General features: G+C 40.8%; 1 protein-coding gene across 3 annotated transcripts in view; it reads left to right on the forward strand.

The window, feature by feature from the left end:
- The window catches only part of SFMBT2 (Scm like with four mbt domains 2), a 371,940-nt gene that overhangs the window by 202,732 nt on the left and 145,698 nt on the right, over positions 1 to 23,510 (forward strand). For all 3 annotated transcript variants that reach the window (XM_073589037.1, XM_073589038.1, XM_073589039.1), the window contains one exon: positions 19,346 to 19,434. In XM_073589037.1, the coding sequence (XP_073445138.1) occupies positions 19,346 to 19,434 (89 nt within the window). The remainder of the gene's footprint in view (positions 1 to 19,345; positions 19,435 to 23,510) is intronic.

A 23,510-nucleotide genomic window follows, 5' to 3' on the forward strand; every position in this document is an offset into this window, starting at 1 on the left:
TCTTTGGGAAAATGTAACCAAAATACCAGCAGAGAGATGGTACTGTATGAGGAGCGTCCAGCTGTGTAAGGTGTATTAAACAAATTAAATCAACGTATATATTATGTTAGTCACAGACGCTCTCACAGTATGTATTGGACCTTAATCCAACAAGCAGATATACGGAACTATTTGAAAAACGAACACGACTCTAAGGTGTAGGTGTGGAAAAACGGACAAACTCCTCGTTTTTTTTCCCCAGAGTCACATACAGGTAGCTTCTATTTGTCTGTGCTAGAAGGCGGTACACGGTAATGTGTGAGGAGTGTACACCGCTGTACGGTGTGTGTATGTAAAATTGTCATGCTCCGTGTAAACTGTTTGAAAAATGGACACGACTCTAAGGCATAGCTCTGGAAAAACGGACAAACTCCTCGGTTTTTTTTTTTTCCAGAGTCACACACAGGTAGCTTCTATTTGTCCGTGGTACCAGCCGGAATACGTGGTAGTGTGTTAGGAGTGTACACTGCTGTACGGTGTGTGTATGTAAAATTGTCATGCTCCGTGTATTTGTATACGGACTGACACACACTGTCTCTGTCTAGTTTTGACCGTAATCAAACAACAGATACACGAAACTGTTTGAAAAACGGACACGACTCTAAGGTGTAGGTGTGGAAAAACGGACAAACTCCTCGGTTTTTTCCCCAGAGTCACACCCAGATAGCTTCTATTTGTCCGTGATACCAGCTGGAATACACGGTAGTGTGTGAGGAGCGTACACCGCTAGACGATGTGTGAAAAAATGAGCGCTCAGTAACTCACCAGGACAAAATAATAAAATTTCGAGTGCTTTGAAAAAAGCAGTTTGAACAGCAGTGTGCACACTGCAATGCAGCTAGCAGGTAGCCTTAAAAGGCAGCCTAATCACCACCAGGGCTGCTGCACACAACAAAAATCCTCCCCTTTCACTGCACACTAACTGCACAGTGAAAAGCGCTATCAGCAGAAGCAGTTTTTTTTCTTGTTCCCTGCCTAACGCTCTCCCTGTTCAGAATCAGCAGCAGCACCTCTCCCTATTCTAAGATCGGCAGAAGTAAGATGGCGGTCGGCGTTCACAGCCTTTTATACCCCCTGTGGCTCCACACAAAGCCAGCCAATCACTTCAATGCCCTTCTCTAAGATGGTGCTGGCTGCTGCCTATGTCATCGTGTTGCCCACAGTGTGCGTCCTCCATCATTGGCTGAAAAAAGGCGCTGAAAGCATCATTTGAAACGCGACTTTGGCGCTCGGTCGCCGACATCATGGCCGACCTCACGCTATGGTCGGGTTTCGTTTCATGAAACCCGACTTTGGCAAAAGACGGCTATTTTTGAAATTGACCGACCTGTTTTGCTCAGCTCTAATCACCACTAAGATAGCGATTGTCATGCGATTCCTATATTGCATACACGAAAACAGATACAAGCAGGAACTACTGGAATTGCAGGGAGTTCAAGGTTTTTTTTCAATTTAACCCATTAATTTCTCTGAAGCAATTAAATAAAATTGGAAAAAAACAGAATAGCAGCTGCACAATGAAAGACAAAGTACACATACAAATGTATAAAAATATATTGTTAGATTTTATTATAAACACAAACAAGCAAGACACTGATAATATGGTATTTGGTTAATGGCATAGTTTATAGGAGGGCATTATCACTGGGCTTTATGTGAATATTTTGATTATTATTTGCCCATCAGTTTAGATATTCGTGCTGGTATAAGTGCCTCTTTGGGCTATTTCACATTATTTGTACGTTTTCTAGTCCATTTAATTGTGGGACTTTTTTATCAGTGTCTTGTTTGTTTTTTATAATGAAATATTACAACTTATTTTATATATTTGAATATGCACTTTCCCTTTTGTTGCGTAGCCCCTTATTTGCATTACTTACTTTATACACTGAGTAGCATTCCCTATTATATTAATTGCTGTGCCTACTGTTTTTGATGGCACTAAATTAATAAAATTCTAATACAACTCATTTAAACCACTTGGCATGGCTTAGAAATTTCTATCACTTTCTTTTAATTAATTGCAACTAATTATGGGCCCGATGCACTATTGTGTTTCCGTCTGTAGAGTTTTTAGTGTTTTGCACCTTTTAGTTAATGCTTCATTCTTCTTTCCAATTGCTCCTTTTTTCAAGTCCATTTTCTATGAGTTTGCCTGTTTTTTATTTTTTATTTACTTTTCAGGTAGCAATCGTGGACGGTGTTTAGGGTTTTCAGATTTTAGATTTTTTTTTTTTGTCTGATTCATCATTTGTCACTTTTTGAGAAGTTGCAAAATTTGTTACACGTGTACTCCAGTCCCCCCATGGAATTATTTTATTTGTGCCTGAAGTTTTTGAAATTTTGCACCATTTTGGCAAAATGTGCAACTTTTTACCCCTTAAAACGTTGCAAAAGAGTTCAGTGTAAAAATATAGAGCATTTTTTATTTTGGATAGATTTAATGAACAACATGCACCATTTTGAAGAATTTGTCAGAAAAAAACAGCAATAAATACCACAAGACAAGAAAATATAGTTATATAAAAAAATGCAAATGATGAATAGAGGCCTTTGTGTCTATAAACATTTAATTTTTGTTACATGATTAATGTGTGAACCAAAACAGCTCCCCACACACATTTGGTGGCTCACATGCACTGAGCATATGTTCTTTGACCTTCTGTTTTTCATTCTGTAAGGCCTCTTTCACACGTCCGTGTCTCCAGTAGGTGTGGTGACAGTTTTCATACGTACCGGAGACACGTAGACACATTCAACTGAATGTGTCTATGCAGATGTCAGTGTGTTTTCACGGACCGTGTGCCCGTGTGCAAAACACGCAGACATGTCCCTTTTAACACGAACACACGGCCCGCAACACGTGCTGCACACATGCAAACGGAGAACAATGTACACTCTCCTCAGTGAGCACGGACGGCCGCCGGGGAAGAAGCGGCTACTGTGAGCCGCTGTTCCCCTGCATGTGGTGCTGAACTCAGCTGTCATTCTTCCCTGCTCTGCCGGCAACAACTTGAGCAGGGAAGAATGAATGAAAACAAACCGACGTGGGGTCTCTCTTATTTTTGTTACCAACCCGGCAAAACTATTAAGGTGCGGGCTACTATTCTCAGTCTGGTAAGGGGCCATTGATATGGGTCCCCCCAGCCTAAAAACAGTAGCCTGCAGCTGCCCAGAAAATATAGTAAATAAAGGGTTAATTAAACACACACACATTACGAATAAAGTATTTTAATGAAAGAATACACCACACATTTTTCCCATCTTTAATAGACTGCTAATTCCATCTTGAAACCACTGATCACCTGTAAAAAAAAATTAAAAAACAAACCAACAGTATAGCATACCTGTCTGGCTCTCAGTCAAGTCCCTAGGCGTAAATCCATCTCTGGGGGTTAATAAGTTTACAGGCGGAGCGGTGCTAATGCGACCGCTTGGGCTGTAAACTACTGGGGAATGAATGGGAAGCAGAGCGCACAGGCTCAGTGACGAGCGGTGCAGGGAAGAATGACAGCCGAGTTCAGCACCACATGCAGGAGAACAGTGCTTAGTGTAGCGCTACTTTCCCTGCGGCCGTCCATGTGGTACTGATGCAGCACACGTGTGCCACACCTATACAAGGCTACTTTTACCTTGTCATGATATTTTGAAAAGTTTAACAATAGGGTCGACTCCAGGTTTATCCGCTGTCTGTAACCATAAGGGCTTCCCCCTTCACATAACTGAAAGGTAGTTGAATGATCATTCATTGGACGGAAGGATGTACATCTCCAGTAAAAATAAAGCACTGTACATTTTTCATCCAGTAAAAAACTGACAGTTTTTCATCTAAATATTGTCTGTTTTTAGTATTCGTATGACACTTGTTTTATCAGTGCCATGTTGGTCCACCTATGAAGCTCAGCCAGTGGCAGGACTTCATTGCCACACATCAACCTAACTGTACTCCTCGTCATTGAAATTGCAGCATCAGGCAGGAAAAGTCATTGAATTAGGGAAATCACAGGTTCGATAGATGTTCATGATGTAAAAATTGTGACAAAATGGAAACATTTTCAAAACATTTTTATTTATTCAGTATGGAGCATGAGCAGCATGTGCATAAATAAATGCACTGGCACAAATCATCAAGATCCGCTACTGGCAGCTACCTTTGCAATTGCCAACCAACAACGTCCCAGAAGTGCTTGATGAGAGAGAAGTCCAGAGACACTGCAGGTCATGGTAGCACATGTAAGCTAAGGCTGCTCACAAGAGCACCACACACCTGTGGCCTGGCATCGTGATGTTGAAAAATGATTTTGGGACACATTGGAGAAATGGCCTCTACTTTTTCTTCTTAGGGTATGCACACTTGTTGAGTGAAATATCTGCCCCATTTCTGCATCTCTTGTCAGGAAAATTGCAGCTGAAAAAAATGCACATTTTTTCCGCATATTTTGTTTCATTTCTTCCCTGTGTTTTTGACTAATTTGAATGAAGTCAATGGTGAAAAACGCAGGGTATATGGAGAATCATATTTCCATGTCATTTTTTACCAAACCATGAAGACGATAAAAATGGTGACAGAATTGCATTTTCTTTTCACAATTTCACCCCCTTTTGGATCTTTTTTCCCATTTTTTTTCCAGCGTACTATGTGGTAAAATGAATGGAGTTATCCGAGCCAATATATTTGTCACATTATAATGGGGTCTAAAATATTGGCAATTGTAATCGTCAATCATAATTTCATTTATGTGTGCAGTGATAAAGGACCATGAATATATGCCATGCCATATGTATATCTATAAAAGCTAAATGACAACCTCTGTGGCAGTTATCTTAGTTGTAAATTAACATTCCTAAAACACATTACAGAATACAGGGAGTTTAAGTGTTTTAACTGTTTTTTTTTCTCTACCAATAGAAATTGCCCTTTGATGTTTATAGACTTGTGCTAGCAGGAGGTTATTTTCTCTAAAAATCTTTGTTCGTTGAGTAACATTTAACAGATCGCTCTTCCTTGTAACCTTGACCCAATTACTGCATTCTGTATGTGACAAATTCTAGAGAAATATCTATTCTATGTTTACTGACCTAACTCATCTCCGGCTGTTGCCGGCACGTCATACTTTTCTATTTTGACAACCTCAAAGTTCATATGCACTGAGCAAAACAATAGCATACTATCAGGGAAGCTGTAGTCACTGCCAGACCTGCAGAATTGTATTTTTAGTATGAATATAGCAAGTTCCTAGGAGAGTTGTACAGTTGTTAGGAACGGCGGAACGCACTAAATAAAAATAAATAATAAAGTGCGTTCGCTGAGCCTGTTAGTGTCACAGGTCTCAGGTAAATGCACACATGGTATCTGGTCACAGGAGCAGGGCCCAAGACAGAGTAGTTGCGTCTGTCTAGACCTACCGTGCGTGCGGCGTCGCTACTGCGGACGCCAAAGAGGGCTGCAACTGCAGCATGGCGTAGAACACTGCCGCTAATCGACAAAGCAAGGAAGCAGGCGCAATGTCGAATGCTAGCACTGTGGATGATGCTGTAGTGGCTTGAGGCTTGCCACGTGCTGGCGCTGACTCTAATCTAAGTCCCTGTACACATTCGTAATATCAGTGGAAGGGGATCTTAAAGAGTCATTCGCAGGTTCATATATCCATCATCATTCACACAGTAGCAATTAGAGACTATACTAGCGCATGTCCGAACGTTCATGCGCGCTTTATATAGCCGGGACCTTCCGGAAGCTTCCAGATCTCCGAGATGGACCAATGAGATCTGGAGCAGGACCTGGGCACATGACTCCCGATCTCCAATGGGAGATCATCTTGTGAGCATGCCCAGTAGGAGAAAAGAGCAATCTCCTCCACGGTAGATAGACAGCCGGAGACCGCAGAATGTGAGGCTCTGAATTCCTGCAGAACAGATGCAGAAACCTGACGCCTAACAACAGTGGCATGTAAAGGTTTGGGCACCCCTGTTCAAAAGTACTGTTATTGTGAACAGTTAAAGGGAACCTGTCAGCAGGATTGTGCTCAGTAACCTACCGACAGTGTCAGTTCGGCACCGTTATACTGATTACAATGATACCTTGGTTGATGAAATCCATCTTGTGGTTGTTGTGTAATCTTTATTTGTAGTTTTCAGCTAATGATATGCTCGTACTCTGGAGGCCTGTGGGGGGTCTTCATGGGGTGCTCTGCTTAGGTATTTATAATGCAGACTACTCACAGGTCCGTGATCCCTTAGTGACCTGCCCCCTATTTTACATACTGAATATAATATGTATTGAACAAAAAAATCAAATCACATTCAGCAGGAAAAAATTGTCTCCACCAATATGTGCCGGCAGCGCCTGCGCAGTAGCATCTATCTAAACCAGCATGATCCATCATAGAAACAAGTCATGTGTAGCGATGCGGTTAAAATAGAACTCTTTCAAAGGTATGTGTGGAGAAAACAAGGCACAGAATTTCAGGAAAAGAACATCTCGACAATCATTAAGCATGGGATGAATCAAACCTACTTTGGGGTTATGTTGCAGCCTATAGCATGGGGAACATTTCATGGGTAGAGGGAAGAATGGATTCAATGAAATTTCAACAAATTCTTGATGCAAACACCATTTGGAAAAAAGCTGAAGTTATAAAGAGAATGGCATCTACAAAAGGTTATCCATTGATCCTAAACACAAGTCAGACTCCACAAAAGACTACCTGAGAGGCACAAGCTGAAGGTTTTGCAATGGCCCCCACAGGCCCCTAATCTGGACATCATTGAAAATCTGTGGCTAGACCTCAAAATAGCAGTGCATGCAAGGTGACCTAGGAATCTCACACAGAACTGGAAGAATTTTCCAAGGAAGAATGGATGAAAATCCCTGAAACAAGAATTGAAAGACTCTTGGCTGGCTACAAAAAGCATTTATAAGCTGTGATACTTGAAAAAGGCGGTGCTACTAGGTACTAACCATGCAGGATGCCCAAAGTTTTGTATTTGCCCATTTTCCTTATTGGCATTTTTAAAATGTAAAAATAACTATATATATATATACATATATATATATATATATATATATATATATATAGCCTAAAATACACAGGAACTTTGCCATCTTTACCATCACCCCTACTCATTGATCATTGAATCTTCAACTTGCTTAACTGTTCACAATAACAGTCATTTTGACCTGGGGTGCCCAAACTTTTACATACCTTTGTATATTGCTGTTTCCAAAATGTATCTCTGAGAGGGAATCTGTCATATCCCCCCTGAAAAAAAGAAACTATTTATATATGCATGTAGCGCTATCAAAACAAGTCCCTAAATATGTTTAAATATCCAGTCTGTTCGTCTGTTACTGAGAAATCAGTTTTTGAATTGACATGCAAATTATTGTTGGATCTGCAGCCAATGTCACTCCAGCTCTATTCCCCTCCCAGCACCGCCTCCTCCTGCTTGACCGACAACCTCTATGATGTGTGACTCCAGGCAAAGGAGTCATCATCAGTCAATAAAGAGGAGGTGTCCCTGGGCGGGGAATAGAGCTGGAGTGATAATTGGCTTCAGAACTACCATAGCTCTTCAGTCTCATTTGAATATCAATTTGAAAGCTATTTTCTCAGTAATAAATGAACCGACTGGCCATGTTAAGGCTTTGATCGTTTTGTCTTTGAAAGAGCTACATGTACATATAAATAATGGGGTGTGAAATCCTGCTGATATTTTCCCTTTAAACCTGTGATCATTTAAACAAGAAAAAAGGAATCCAATATATTATAGCCTGCATCTGCCCTGTGCAGAGCGAGCTCTGCTTCTAAGCCCATTCCAAAGTCCCTGACAAACTTCTTGACTGATAAATCCACCATGGGGCTTTAAGGTGTTTTTAATTCATGCTGCAAATGTAATTTTGCATTTGACCCTTTGCAATGAACCATTTCTGTGACGAAATCCACAGAGGTAATAATCGCTACAAATATCTCGGCATATTATCTGGGGTGGGGGGCTCCAAATTTACCTGATGTGGTTTTGTCTTTTATTTTTTAAAGGTACAAAAAAGGAGCGATTCTTGTCGAAACAAAAAGCTGTGTTGTAGTATCATTATAGGCTTTAATTACATTCTCAAAAGCAAAATTACATGATGTTAGGAATAATAAAACAGAACAGTACCGAAGACTAATTTGACATAATTAGCTATAAACTTAAACTTTTTTTTTTTATAATTGTATCTAGAAAACCTGGTTGATGTTTGTCACTTATTTTTCGCTGTACACCATGTTCTTTCTTTCAGCAGGTCTTAGTATATCTCTAGCCATGTGTTTCTGGTTAGGCAAGGTTCTGAAATGGCTAATAAATGACTGGCATGAGACCTAATGTTAATTAGCTGTCTCAGCAGTCAGCACATTATGCATTTCCAGCAATGTGAATAATCATAGTAATCAAACAAGATTAAATTAATACATAATACATTATTTTCATGGAACTAATAGATTCTTGTTCCTAAATATGAGATAATGTATGTTATTATTTTAATCAATCGAATTATAATTTTATTTATGAGAAGAACTAGTAGGTCACGTTCACACGATGCAATTCTGCTGCGTTTTTTGCTGTGGTTTTCCAAAAGAGCAGAAAACTATAGTTTTTTTTTTTCTATCTCAAAATCGTGTAACAAATGAAGCACGATCAAATTATGTGAACATAATCTTAAAGTTGCAACTATATTTTCTGCTCTTGGGCCTATGTGCATTTTTAGGAAAGCTAGAAAAAGCACTCACAGGATGTTGAAAAGAATTATATTATTAATTTCTGTAGAAAAACAAGTTGCTGTTGATGTGTTCGGGCTTTTTGAGTGCTTTCAAAATGCTTCAGGCTTTCAAAAATGCTTGGCTGGAGAAAAGAAAGTGTACTGTCCAATCAAAAGACCACGAAAACGCTTCGTGAAAAAAAAAGCATTGAACACCTTCAAAAACTGCTGCGTGAAATGCAAAATTCCTCCAAAAACTCCCAAAAATTTGTAGTTTTTGACCACAATAAAAAATTCTAAGTGTGAACATACTCTTAGGCCATGTTCACACATTCAGTATTTTGTCAGTATTTTGTCAGTATTTTGTCAGTATTTTATCTGAGTATTTGTAAGCTAAATCCAGGAGTAGATGAGAAATGCAGAAGTGATGATGAGGAAAATCTGCACGCAAAAAGCGATTATGCATTTTTAGTGCATTTCCGCAGGGGAAAAAGCACAGGAAAAACGCATATAATCCACTTATAACTTTCTCAATAAAGTTTTATGAAAGCTGAGTTACAGGACATCTTCAAAACAAAGCAGTTTTATTTAAAACATGGCGTACCAGAAAAAAAACAATGGAAAAAAAAGCAAGTAACCTAATTTCGCTATTCTTGAAGCTTTTCTGCATCTTCCAAAACTCACCAAATACTTATTGTGGAAACTTAGCTTTAAGAATGCTGAATATTTTAGAGAGTTTTTTGAGTGGAAATGCGCATGATCAAAAACACACCAATTACTTCTTCTGGTAACTTAGCTCTACTATTCAGATAAAACAGCGTTAAACAGAAGTGGGGGAACAGCGATATATTGTTACCCCTGAATGGCTGAATTCAGATGACCGTGATATCTGAACGGACTGCGTATCTCCTGACCCGAACATAATGTCCTCATATGAGGTCACGGTCAATACTCACACCATGATATACGCATGTCTGAATTCGGCCTAAGGCCTCATACTCACTGGCGATAAAATCGGACGATTGCAATCCGATTTTTATTCGGATTGCACTCTGACCCATGTTAGTGAATGGGTGACATCTCACTTGCGATTTTTTTCTCAGCCAAAATCGGTCTGAGAAAAACATCGCAGCATGCTGCGATTTGCAGCGATTTTAGCCAATAGAAGTCAATGGGTGCAATTAAAAAAAGGACCAAAAACGGACCATCCATTTTCCATCCGTTTTTAATGGGTACATCACCATTCTGTGGTATAGAACACTGTAAATGGTCCTGTAAATGACTGTAGAAAAACAGTGGCTGGGAAAAAAACGGATGGAAAAATAAAAAAATCGCATAGAAATCGCATGACACTGCCATAACACTCCACCCTTTTTTACAGTCCAGAAATCGGACCGTTTTTTAAATCGCCAATGGGTATGAGGCCTAAGAGAAGTATTAACTGGTTAAACATTTTAGCAACAGTACAAAGGTTGCATTTAAAAAAAAATCCCATCCTTCATTTATACCCACAAGTGATTCCTCTGGATATTTCAGAGCCGTACCAATGATTTACTCAACTGGAAGTTACAAGACATCTTATTTAAATGTAAGATGCATTTTGGTACTGGTTTCCTTCCTTGTCCAACATCTATAGTACAGACAGTGCACCCCATAATAACACTCGGGGCAGTGGATAAGTATAGGATTTGCTCCAGGCCATCCATCTTTTATAGCTTAAGGCCAGCCAGATGTCAAAACCTCTTCAAGTATCTTGTGCTAACATGAATATTTTATTTCCGTCCCCGCTATTCTCTGTCCCATTTCCATAATAACCTACAACTGTAAATATTCTCTAAAATGCAGCCCTGTGCTGTCCTAGACACGGCCATAGGCCACATACTACAGGAGCGCTTTCACCAATTACTGGGCATTGGTAGCAATGTAAAGACATTTGTTCTTATGATATGGATTATCTTATTTGACTAAATACTTGCATTCCCCATAACTAATAATTGTGCAGAATGTTACTGAGGCGTTGAGCCTTTCCTCTGCTATCCCTCCCAAAAAGCAATGAATAAGTTGACCATTGGGTGTTTAAGTTCTTCTTGTCAAAGAACTGCGTCTAAAGGGCCTGTCACACTAAGCAATATCGCTAACAATATCGCTGTAACGTCACTGGTTTTGTGACTTTATAGCGATATTGCTGGCGATATTGCTATGTCTGATACTTACCTCCGACCGGCTCCCCCGCTGATTATCGCTGATCGCGCGAGAACGGCCTGGGCCATTTCTCGTCGTCAGCTTCCTGCTGGGCTTCCTGCGGCGCCGACGAGCGACGCGTGGACGCGGGCGGGAGGACATCAGGATCGCCTCGTCTGACAGGTAAGTAGCGACCCCTGACCGCTGCTATGTCGCTGGTGAGATCTGCCTGTGTGGCAGCTCACTAGCAACCACTTAGCGATGCACCAGCGATCCTGAACGGGTCATATCGCTGGTCGGGATCGCTGGTGCATCGCTAAGTGTGACAGTACCTTAAAGTTGGCCATGCAGATTAGATGGCTATCAGCTAAATGATGCTTCAGCCATCTCGGCCAACTTTACCAAGCACAGGAGTGTACTTTTGGCCAAGTGCTCCTGCGTTCTCTATGAGAAAACCATCGAGTTACACATCAGCCGGCGGCTTGTCTCCGGGAGAACAAGGCAATAGACATCTCTCCAGACCATCAGTTGGTCCACTCACCCATACACATTAGACCTTCTGCTGAACCCATCGATATCAGTGGGTTCTGCCTACATTAGTCTAATGTGCATGGGGCCTTGATACTGTTAGCACTGTTTGGACCCTATCTGTGTGCTGTGACAGACCCCAACTAATAGTTTGCAGTTTATTTATACATCTTTAGGAGGAATAACAGAGGAACAGCACAGCTAAAAGTTCTGAGAAGATGCTCCATAATCAGATTTCTATCAGTATTTGGTCAGTGTGTCAGTTTTTACCTGCAGAGTTTTATCAGTTTTTGACTGGGGTCAGACGAGCGTATGAAAAATCATCCAAGTTTCATCCATAATGTCAATCGTGCCATCCATGTGACTGTTTTATTGTCTGTTTAGCATCTGATTTTATACATTAACAGTGTAAAATGTAAATTATCAAATATAGTTTCCTATATAATGGCAGTGTATCCACAAGAAAATCGGATGCTATATGGATGATCCGTATGGGATCTGTGGGTTTTTTTTTTTGCAACACCCATAGACCTGAATGAGTGAGTTCCAGCTGAGACTCAGGAGAGAATAGTGTAGGCAGCAATTTTCCTAGACTCTTGATCCATGTGAAAAATTTGTCATCTGAACAGCTCTATTGCAATACATTGGTCAGTGTTCCGCTTTATTATTATTCAACAGGACACGTCCGTATAATATCATCATCCTGAACGAGCCCTTTCTGATAAGAAAAAAAAAAACTGATGGAAGTTTCTCCAGCACATATATGGCGGCATTCTGGTGCTGCCCAATTTTTTTCACTGACCCACAAACTTGGTTTGGCGAGTTTGATCTGTGTCTTGGAACAAAATCAGATGTCTCTTGTGGTTTTTGCCTGCAAAAATACACTGTCATATGAACTCCACCCAAAAACTATAATGGGTGTGAGGTATGTTTGTGAAAAACACTGAGAGAACACATGTGAAAAACTCACGTCTGAATGAGCCCTTAGGACTTTTTCAGATGTCAGCGATTTTTTTCTTAGGCTGGAGTCACACACAACGTATAAAAAATCGGTCCATTTTTCACGTACGAGAATCGCACAAATGTTTCATAAACAGTGATCCGTATGTCATCCGTGTACAATGCGAGGATGCGATCTTCTCGCTTCTAAGCATCCGTGTGACATCCGTATGGCATGATTTTCTCCCCGGCGTGCAAAATGGACATATAATGGATCCCAATGACAGGTTAAAATAGAAAAGAAAGAATAGATATATACACATAGAATACATATATATATATATATATATATATATATATATACAGAAATAAAAAAGCAGCACCAAAAAGACACATGGGGTACAAAAAAAACCTTCCAGGTATATAACAAACCAAGCTTGAGAAAGGTCCACACTTGGGACCAAAACGTCGCATATGGGCCAATAAACCACATTGTAATTTTCCTCTCTGGAGTGCTGCCTTCATTTTTGGATCATGCATACACTGCTCAAAAAAAATAAAGGGAACACTGAAACAATAGAATAGCTCCAAGTAAATGAAACTTCTGTGAAATCATACTGTCCACTTGGGAAGCAACGCTGATTGACAATCAATTTCACATGCTGTTGTGCAAATGGAATAGACAGCAGATGGAAATTATTGGCAAATATCAAGTCACACTCAATAAAGGAGTGGTTCTGCAGGTGGGGACCACAGACCACATCTCAGTACCAATGCCTTCTGGCTGATGTTTTGGTCATTTTTAAATGTTGGTTGTGCTTTCACACTCGTGGTAGCATGAGACGTACTCTACAACCCACACAAGTGGTTCAGGTAGTGCAGCTCATCCAGGATGGCACATCAATGCGAGCTGTGGCAAGAAGGTTTTCTGTGTCTGTCAGCGTAGTGTCCAGAGGCTGGAGGCGCTACCAGGAGACAGGCCAGTACACCAGGAGAGGTGGAGGGGGCCGTAGGAGGGCAACAACCCAGCAGCAGGAACGCTACCTCAGCCTTTGTTCAAGGAGGAACAGGAGGAACACTGCCAGAGCCCTGCAAAATGACCTCCAGCAGGCCACAAATGTGCATGTGTCTGCACAAACGGTTAGAAACCGACTCCATGCGGATGGTCTGAGGGCCCAACGTCCACAGATGGGGGTTGTGCTCACAGCTTAACACCGTGCAGAATGCTTGGCATTTGCCAGAGAACACCAGGATTGGCAAATTCGCCACTGGCACCCTGTGCTCTTCACAGATGAAAGCAGGTTCACACTGAGCACATGTGACAGACATGACAGAGTCTGGAGACGCCATGGAGAGCGATCTGCTGCCTGCAACATTCTTCAACATGACCAGTTAGGCAGTGGGTCAGTAATGGTGTGGGGTGGCATTTCTTTGGAGGGCCACACGGTGTTGGGCTGTGAGCACAAAGTTTGATTTCACAGAAGTTTGATTTACTTGGAGCTAGATTCTGTTGTTTAAGTGTTCCCCTTATTTTTTGAGCAGTGTATGTGTATATATATATATATATATATATATATACATGTCATTGAGATATATATATATATATATTTCATAGACAGATAGTAGAATAGCCGATAATTCAATTGCCGGCTTCTGTCAAATCATTACAGACCCCGACATGAAATGATACATGGTTTACATACAGTAAACCATTTCATTTCATTTAGATTCATATATGTCTTTGACTAGTAATTAGATTAGTGTATGTGTGTAAAATTTGGGACATGAATGTGTTAAATTAACGGGTATGTTCCTGGAAAAAAATTGCGTGGGCACCTGCGCAATTTTCTCCGCCAGAGAGGGAAAGCCAGTGATAGAGGGCAGATATTAATAGCCTAGGAAGGAACCATGGTTATTGCCCCCCTCGGCTACAAACATCTGCCCCCAGCCACACCAGAAAAGGCGCATCTGCAAGATGCGCCAATTCTAGCACTTAGCCTCTCTATTCTCACTGCCTTTAGTGGTGACATGTGGGTTAAAAAGGGGTTAATGTCACCTTGCAATTGAAAGGTGACATTAAGCCGGGTTAATAATGGAGAGGTGTCAATAAGGCACCTATCCATTATTAATCCAATAGTATTAAAGGGTTAAAAAGTACACAGACATTAATTAGAAAATATTTTAATGAATTAATGACAGTTTTTGACCAAAATTAATACACAGCCAATCCAACTGAAAGCATCTTTCTCCTGTAATAATTTTTTTTTTAAAAAGCAACAATATCCATACCTCTACTGCTGACATCACTGAGGTTGTGCAGAGTCCCAGCCTGACCTGAGGTGAACTCAAGAACGTGGGAAAATGAGTGCTCCAGTAATATTTACAATGAAGGTATGTTTCCACGTTCAGGATTGCCGGCGCTTTGGACGCTGCAGAAACCCCGCTCCACCCAAAGCGCCGTCCCCCTTTCTACGAGTGGAGATACCGCATGTGTTCATTAAACACATGTGGTATCAGCGCTTTGTATCCATAGACTGTGTAATTTATCTTGCGTAGACGGAGTGTCTACGCAAAATAAATAGACATGCTGCGGTCTAAAAAGACGCGCCGCATGTCCGTAATTTCGGGTGTGTCACTCGTGGTCTTGCATGCATAGTGGAGACGGGATTTCATGAAATCCCCTCCACTATGCTGTAACATCTGGCTGCTGCGGATTGTATGCTCCGGCTGTACGCAGCGTCCAATCCGCAGCAAATGCTGATGTAATCTTGAACGTGGAAACTGTTCCATACCCTTACAAGTACAAATTGGAAAGACCTTTATCAAATCCCTTATCCTAAACCTACAAAAAGTCCCATAAGACTGGATTCACACATGCCATTTTCGATGCAATTTTTGATATACAATCACTCTGTAGATTTTCTGGCTGAAAGTTCTGCAATTGTACCATTCATAGGAAATCACCTGATTCCGATGTATGTCATGGATTTTCTGCAACTTTTGGATTTTCTGTAGTGTATGAATTTATCCCATTGACTTTCTTCCTAGATTGTTTTGCCTCTCTTTTTTTAAGTAGCTTGTTTTTCTGGCTTTTTATATATAAATGTGTGCTTTTTTTTACTTCAGAGAAACATTTTGCAAAACACATGAAAAATCACGCGTTTGCAAAAAAAATTGGTCCAAAAGTGGCACCAAAAGTATAAAAAAAGAAATGGCATTGTTTGTGCATCTCATATTTTCCAAAAGAATCACAGTCAACATCAAAATGCACAGAAAATAATGGGAAAAAAAAACTTAAAAAAAAAGCTGTGCTTGAACCCACCCTAACAGAATTTGCAGGATTTGCTGAAGCTCATAAAGTGGTCGTAATGCAGGAAAGACCCCACGTATTATTGTTCAGTCTTGGACAATCTTGACTGCCTTCTTCCAAAAATAGCACCTCTGCAAGTGAATGATAGAAAACTGTAATACCACACAAAACCTGTAGACATGGGTGGCACTGTTTTAAAAATAAGTCAGTCATATTTTTCTGATGCTAGAAAAACCCTTTAATGCCAGTTAACAAATTTTCGAATTCTTATTAGATTAGGCTGATCAAATTATAGGATGGTCATACAGGAAAGAAATAAGTCATAAATAACTAATATAATTGGCATGTAACTGTGGGAAACCTGGGCTTGTGATTTCGCCTTGGTGCATGATATCTACTACCAGACTATGGACAGCTTTAACAGTCATTTTTGACATTTCTTAGTCCTGAAGGAGGAAATGTCCTCAATGCTGTGAAAAGAAGAATTGCTTACTGGTTACCTCCACCACTTTCAGAATGACTTTTCATGTGCATGTTTTTGCATATAAGTCTATGTATGTGGACCGCGCGCTTACTTCCTGATCACATATAACGCCCATTGTTCTTGAATGAATCATCACTTATCCGTCTGTAAGCTTCAAACACTTTTTTAATGCCATACAATTTGTATAAATCATATAAGATACTTAATAACATAGATGGGGTCACATATTAACACTGCAGACGACAGGGTGCTAACCTGGGACCTGATGAGAAATACCACTCACCCTACACAGTACTGCCAGGTCTGATCTGAGAGTTCAGGGAGGTAACGTAAAAGAATGTTAGGTAATTTTTTTTTTTCGGACAGGACATACATGTGGTTGCGCCATGGTTTTCAGTCTCAAGTCACTACTACTACATCTATGGATCCAGGACATGACCAAATCGATTCATAGCACCCTTATAGAGCAGGCACATCAGTATTCCATGGCTGCTAGAAAAGAGCCCTGTGAATTTCCTTCTACCTGCCATCTCCTCTTTTAATTAGCCAGTCGGGCATGATGTCATCGTTGAGGGGTAACTAATGCTCATATGATGTCACGCGAGGTCAACTAACCAAAAGAGGACGCAGGGATGGTGGCAGGAGGAAAAGTTTGCAGATCTCCTGTCTGCTAGTGGCAGAATGGCAGAATACTAATGTGACCACTTGACCAGGGTCCTGCAAATTGATTAAATCTTCTCTGATGGGCTCCTTATCTAAATATCAAATGTCCAGTTCTTGTGTCTGACTGATTATAGAGACTTGCAAACACTTTATAAAAGCACATTTCCTCTGTAGAAGAGAGGAGAGTTTCATCTTGCTGCAGTGCCGTAGTTGTTTAGTGATCACATCGGGGCATTTGACATCATATCAATTAGTAAAGTTCTTCCTTTGTTTTGAAACTAAAGTTGGATGCCGCACACATTGCATAGAAGTAGGTTGATGGTTGGACAACTGTCAATCACCTGGTGAACGAGAGACGTTTTCGTCCGCATTGGCCATTACAGTCGCTCAAACTGGCCATACAGTGACACTGGTGGATAGATGAATGATCGTGTAGACACATTGTTTATGGGCTACAGTTAAACAGAAATTACAAACCAACTTTTGTCCAGATGATACTGTATATTGGACATAACAATAATTTGAAATATCTTAATACTTTTAAATAACATTGAGTAGGACTTTGTAGCGAACTTCTGACTGTTAAATAATATGTCTGGGCCAAATAAATTTTACTGTATAGTCCTTTGCCAAAATTTGTCATAGTTGACTTTATTTGTGTTTAAATTCCACCTAATCTATTGTCTCAGTTATACCTGATAATAGCATAAAAGGTTTCTTTTCTAGGATTTTTAAAGTTTTGTTTCCATCCATAATATGTATACATATATACTGCTCAAAGAAATAAAGGGAACACAAACAGCTTGTTGCAAATGGAATAGTATATATAATTACTATGAAACTGCTAAAATATAAATGCTTGAACATTTGGATTATGTTTGTATATAATGTACTGGGATAAGTACAAGCTATTCACCCATGCATATGCCATAATTTGTGTCTTTAGAAATAACTCACAACCAATAGTGTCTAAGAATAATCAGGATAAACAGTATATAGCTACTAATTGTAAGTCAAATTTTGATTTTTGGAGCACAGATTGAATTTCAGCATTTTTTTTCTCTGAGGGACAAACTATTAGATCATACTATTTAAAGGAGTTGTTCCAACTTCTTAGTTGGGCAAAGTTGAAAAGTGCTTATAAAAACTAGCAACTTTGCAATTTCCACTCATGAAAAATCCTCTCTGATTTGCAGAACACAGGAATTTTCAATTTTATAGCTTACTAGCTGAAGAGCTCGGCGTTGCCCGGGCAACTGCCGTCCCACATTCTCCCTCAGCAGCCCCGCTCTCCATCCACCATCCCGCTCTCTCCCTCCACAGCCCCTGTCACCACTGGCCATCCCACTCTCTCCCTCAGCAGCCCCACTTTTGCTCCACAGCCCCGCTGTCTCTCTTTGCAGTCCAGCTCTCCATCCACAGCCCCTCTCCAAACGCCATCCCGCAATCTCCCTCCACAGACCCGCTCTCTGCCTCAGCAGCCCCTGTCTCCACTGGCCATCCCGCTCTCTCCCTCCGCAGCCCTGCTCTCCACCCATATTTGGTCCCATTCCCAACCCGTTTCGTGTAATGCGGCTTCTTCTGCACACGTTGGGGAACGGGACCAACGTCAAGGCAAGACACATATCATGGGAAAATACCATAAGTAACGCTAGTACTTTTCTCCTTCTCTTGCAAACTTGCAATGTGTTCAAATATAGATTATTGGTAATGTGATTGACACTTATCTAATGTATGTCCCACTTTATTAGCACGGAAGGTATGTTGCCCATTAGGATAACATAGCGCAAATTATTAATTTTGGGGCAATTTATTACATATAGATCTCTATTAATACAAAGCACATTCTTTGATATATATATCAACTATACTATTTATTAGTTTGGCACAATCTATCTTGCCCTTGCCTTTTCCTCAGCCCTTTTTTTTTTACCTTGGGTCACGACTCACGATCATGGATCGATACATGTACCCATAAAATTCTTGTAATTGTTACATGTTTAATATTATTGCACTTTCTGTTATAAAATGTTGTACTGATTTTTAATGGCATAATTAACTCTGATTCTCCTTATTTATTCATATCATAATGACTCGCTAATATATGGGTGTATTCATAATGTGGAACTGGTACCTCTGTTATATCCTTTAAAGAACTACATAAAAAAGAGAACATTTATTATTATTAAAAGGAACGTTATCTATACACAACTTAACAGTTCTGGTAATGGCATGTGGGCACAATTTGTGTTTTGTATCTTAGAACAGATCTCTCCAACCTTTAACCTGTTGCAAAATTACAATATCCAACATGGCCTGGTCTAAAATCACTGTATCTTTGGAAAGTACAGACGATTTGTAGTATAAATAGTATTCTAATACATGTAAAATAAAAAGACTTTAATATTTACATAGAATATTATACTTATAAATTGTTACACTAACTAGAACCATTTCTTTTCAGGAATAAAAGAGAAATGCACAGACTGGGCCGAGTTCCTTATTCATGATCTGACTGGCTCCAGGACTGCTCCAGCAAAGCTTCTAGAGGGAGTATGTCATCTTCTTACATTGTATTATTATTGTAGTATATTAAATTATTATTGTATGTATGTATTATTGGACTATTCTCTTACATTTCCTATAGTGGATAATTCTATTCTCTATTTCTTGTCTCTAAATTATATTTGAATATATTTTTGGGGATCAGTATTGTGGCGCCCCTGAGGGTTCAGTCACCACAGAGGTACTGCACCTCCTCCTGAGGTGTGATACCCCACCATCCAGGTAAGGTGGAGACACCTGACCATGCTCCAACACCTGCATCCCACACAACAAAGTAGTGTGGCAGGGCACCCTTTGGTGGCTACCTGCTTGGAACACGAAGCATGCTGGGAGGCGGGTGGAGTTTAGGTTGCATCAAAAGAGCTGGAAGAGTTTAGGATTTAGTCAGTCTGACAGGGTCAGAGGAAGAGTGAAGATCCCCTGAGTGGGATGGATGAAGGAGGTGCTGCAGCCGACCTCAGTGACCTGGGTCCGCTGGCACAGGAAAGGAACTTTGATAGAAAGCCTGACTCTCCATAAGAAGGTAAGGATTAATACGGAACGTGAGGAGAAGAAGAGAATTAAGGACTAGGGTTAGAGGAGAACCCTTCCCAAGTTCTACGCGCAAGGCTGGGGTCCGGTCCCCGAGGTTGTATGGATACTAATGGTCCTGCAGCAGACACTGGAGGAATAGAAGTTGTCACCACTTTATTCCCACACCAGACTTGGGGGCACAACAGCATCGATAGTGAGCCGGGACTAGGTAGTAAGGAGTCCCCGAAGCAGGCTACAGCTGTCTGCCGTACAAGTAGAGTTCATAAGAACATCTGACAGGAGGATCTCCAGTGTAACTCAGTACTGTGAGTACTTCACTAAAGGCGCTAAGAGGGAGACGTTCAGAAAAGGCATATACAGTCATATGTTAAAGTTTGGGCACCCCTATTAATGTTAACCTTTTTTCTTTATAACAATTTTGATTTTTGAAACAGCTATTTCCGTTTCATATATCTAATAACTGATGGACTCAGTTATATTTCTGCAATCAAATGAGGTTTATTGTACTAATAGAAAATGTGCAATCTGCATTTAAACAAAATTTGACCGGTGCAAAAGTATGGGCACCTCAACATAAAAGTGACATTAATATTTCGTAGATCCTCCTTTTGCAAAAATAACAGCCTCTAGTCGCTTCCTGTTGCTATTAATGAGTTCCTGGATCCTGGATGAAAGTATTTGTGACCATTCCTGTTTACAAAACAATTCCAGTTCAGTTAAGTTTGATGGTCGCCGAGCATGGACAGCCCGCTTCAAATCATCCCACAGATGTTCAATGATATTCAGGTCTGGGGACTGGGATGGCCATTCCAGAACATTGTAATTGTTCCTCTGCATGAATGCCTGAGTAGATTTGGAGCGGTGTTTTGGATCATTGTCTTGCTGAAATATCCATCCCCTGCGTAACTTCAACTTCGTCACTGATTCTTGCACATTATTGTCAAGAATCTGCTGATACTGAGTTGAATCCATGCGACCCTCAACTTTAACAAGATTCCCGGTGCCGGCATTGGCCACACAGCCCCAAAGCATGATGGAACCTCCACCAAATTTTACTGTGGGTAGCAAGTGTTTTTCTTGGAATGCTGTGTTTTTTAGCCTCCATGCATAATGCCTTTTTGTATGACCAAACAACTAAATCTTTGTTTCATCAGTCCACAGGACCTTCTTCCAAAATGTAACTGGCTTGTCCAAATGTGCTTTTGCATACCTCAGGCGACTCTGTTTGTGGCGTGCTTGCAGAAACGTCTTTTTTCGCATCACTCTCCCATACAGCTTCTCCTTGTGCAAAGTGCGCTGTATTGTTGACCGATGCACAGTGACACCATCTGCAGCAAGATGATGCTGCAGGTCTTTGGAGGTGGTCTGTGGATTGTCCTTGACTGTTCTCACCATTCTTCTTCTCTGCCTTTCTGATATTTTTCTTGGCCTGCCACTTCTGGGCTTAACAAGAACTGTACCTGTGTTCTTCCATTTCCTTACTATGTTCCTCACAGTGGAAACTGACAGGTTAAATCTCTGAGACAACTTTTTGTATCCTTCCCCTGAAAAGCTATGTTGAATAATCTTTGTTTTCAGATCATTTGAGAGTTGTTTTGAGGAGCCCATGATGCCACTCTTCATAGGAGAATCAAATAGGAGAACTACTTGCAAGTGGCCACCTGAAATACCTTTTCTCATGATTTGATACACCTGGCTATGAAATTCAAAGCTCAATGAGGTTACAAAACCAATTTAGTGCTTCAGGAAGTCAGTAAAAAGTAGTTGGGAGTGTTCAAATCAAGAAAATGATAAGGGTGCCCATACTTTTGCACCGGTCAAATTTTGTTTAAATGCAGATTGCACATTTTCTGTTAGTACAATAAACCTCATTTGAATCCAGAAATATAACTGAGTCCATCAGTTATTAGATATATGAAACTGAAATAGCTGTTACAAAAACCAAAATTGTTATAAAGAAAAAAGGTTAACATTAATAGGGGTGCCCAAACTTTAACATATGACTGTATGTTGGTGGAGTGTTGGAAAGGAGTGCTTGACTTGCCTGGAAGTTGGCTGAGCCCCTGACCCAGAGGACACGGCACCGAGGCGGGCACCTGTACCTGCAACAGACTGTGAGTAAAGCTTTGGAACTACATGCCCTGGTGTCCTCCACTTATTCCTGCGTCAACACACACAGCACTGCTACATCCTTGTGCCTAGCCCTGCGCCCGACACTACACCATCTACGTGTCACTGCATCTCACTGCCCTGGGACTACAGCCCTGCCTGTGGAGGGCTATGACATCATTGCTGCACCCCACCATCTGTCCCAGAGGATCTGTCTGCAGCGCCGGCTTAACATCTTCATTGCCGAACACCACAGGTGGCGTCACGACTCATTCATTCATAAGCTTTAATCATCATAAGCACACTGAACATTCCCCCTTTGTTACAATGGGCACCCAGGGCCACGGGCCGGGTCCCAGCTGCCGTGACATCTCCCATTGAAGCTCATCAGGCCCGGTACTGAGTACCCCACAGCCCTGGGAGGGCAACGTAGTATCATTGTTACATAAACAACATATCCACAGGATAGTTTATAAAGGTTTTGTCACTGGGGGTCCAGTTCTAAACATCACAATAGATTCACAGATCATTTGGGCCCAAAAGGACCTTGTACAAATGATGCTTTAGTAAGCATGTGCAATGCCTGCTATATTAACTTTTTATTTATTTCACTTACTTGTGTAGCACCATCATATTCAACTTCATTATCACCACTGTCCCCATTGAGGCTCACAATCTAAATTCCTTAGCAATATGTCTTTGGATTGCAGGAGGAAACCCACACAAGCACAGGAAAGAAAGTACAAATTAGAAATCTTGCAGTTTTCACACTGGCCACTAGAGCTTTTTTACAGTCTAACTTCCTGCTGCTTCAAGAAACAACCCATGTACTTTAGCCACAAGGAACAGACTGACCCCAGGTTTGGTACTGAAGTGTTGACAAGTCTATTGAACGTGTGAAAAGATCATTGTGGAGGAAGAGGGAGCGGGGTCAGCAGTAACATCACCTATTGCGAATGGTGGATCCTGTGCTACCAGCTGTGTATAGAGTTGTTACCGGTCATAGCAATTAGGAACAACAGGACCTGTGGAAGTTCGAGTTCTGGTACCCATCCCGAACTTTAGTCCAAGGTTTGGTTCGGGTGCCAGAACTGTACTCGAACTTGAACCAGAACAAACAATGAAGATCCAAACTTTGGATCTAAGAAAACAATATCTTTCTCTCTCTCTCGACCCCGGACTTCACACGGTACTCCGAGCATTAAACAGACTTCCGGGAGAAGTCCATGTTCAGGGTTTTGCATTGGACACTAAGTGTCCGGTACGAACCCTGAACTTTTAAATTGGGCTCTCTTATCTCTTACAGTAGTCCTTCATCTGCTGCTGATAAATGTTCTTGCAAGGACTGAAAGTTAGTTAGTGATATAGCTCCAATGAGCAAAGTGAAAATTGAAAGATATTTTTTTCTTTAATAAAATGTT

The sequence above is a fragment of the Dendrobates tinctorius genome, unplaced genomic scaffold (assembly GCF_039654945.1).
Source record: "Dendrobates tinctorius isolate UK_male_01 unplaced genomic scaffold, ASM3965494v1 ptg000105l, whole genome shotgun sequence".
In the NCBI taxonomy this organism is placed as follows: Eukaryota; Metazoa; Chordata; class Amphibia; order Anura; family Dendrobatidae; genus Dendrobates; species Dendrobates tinctorius.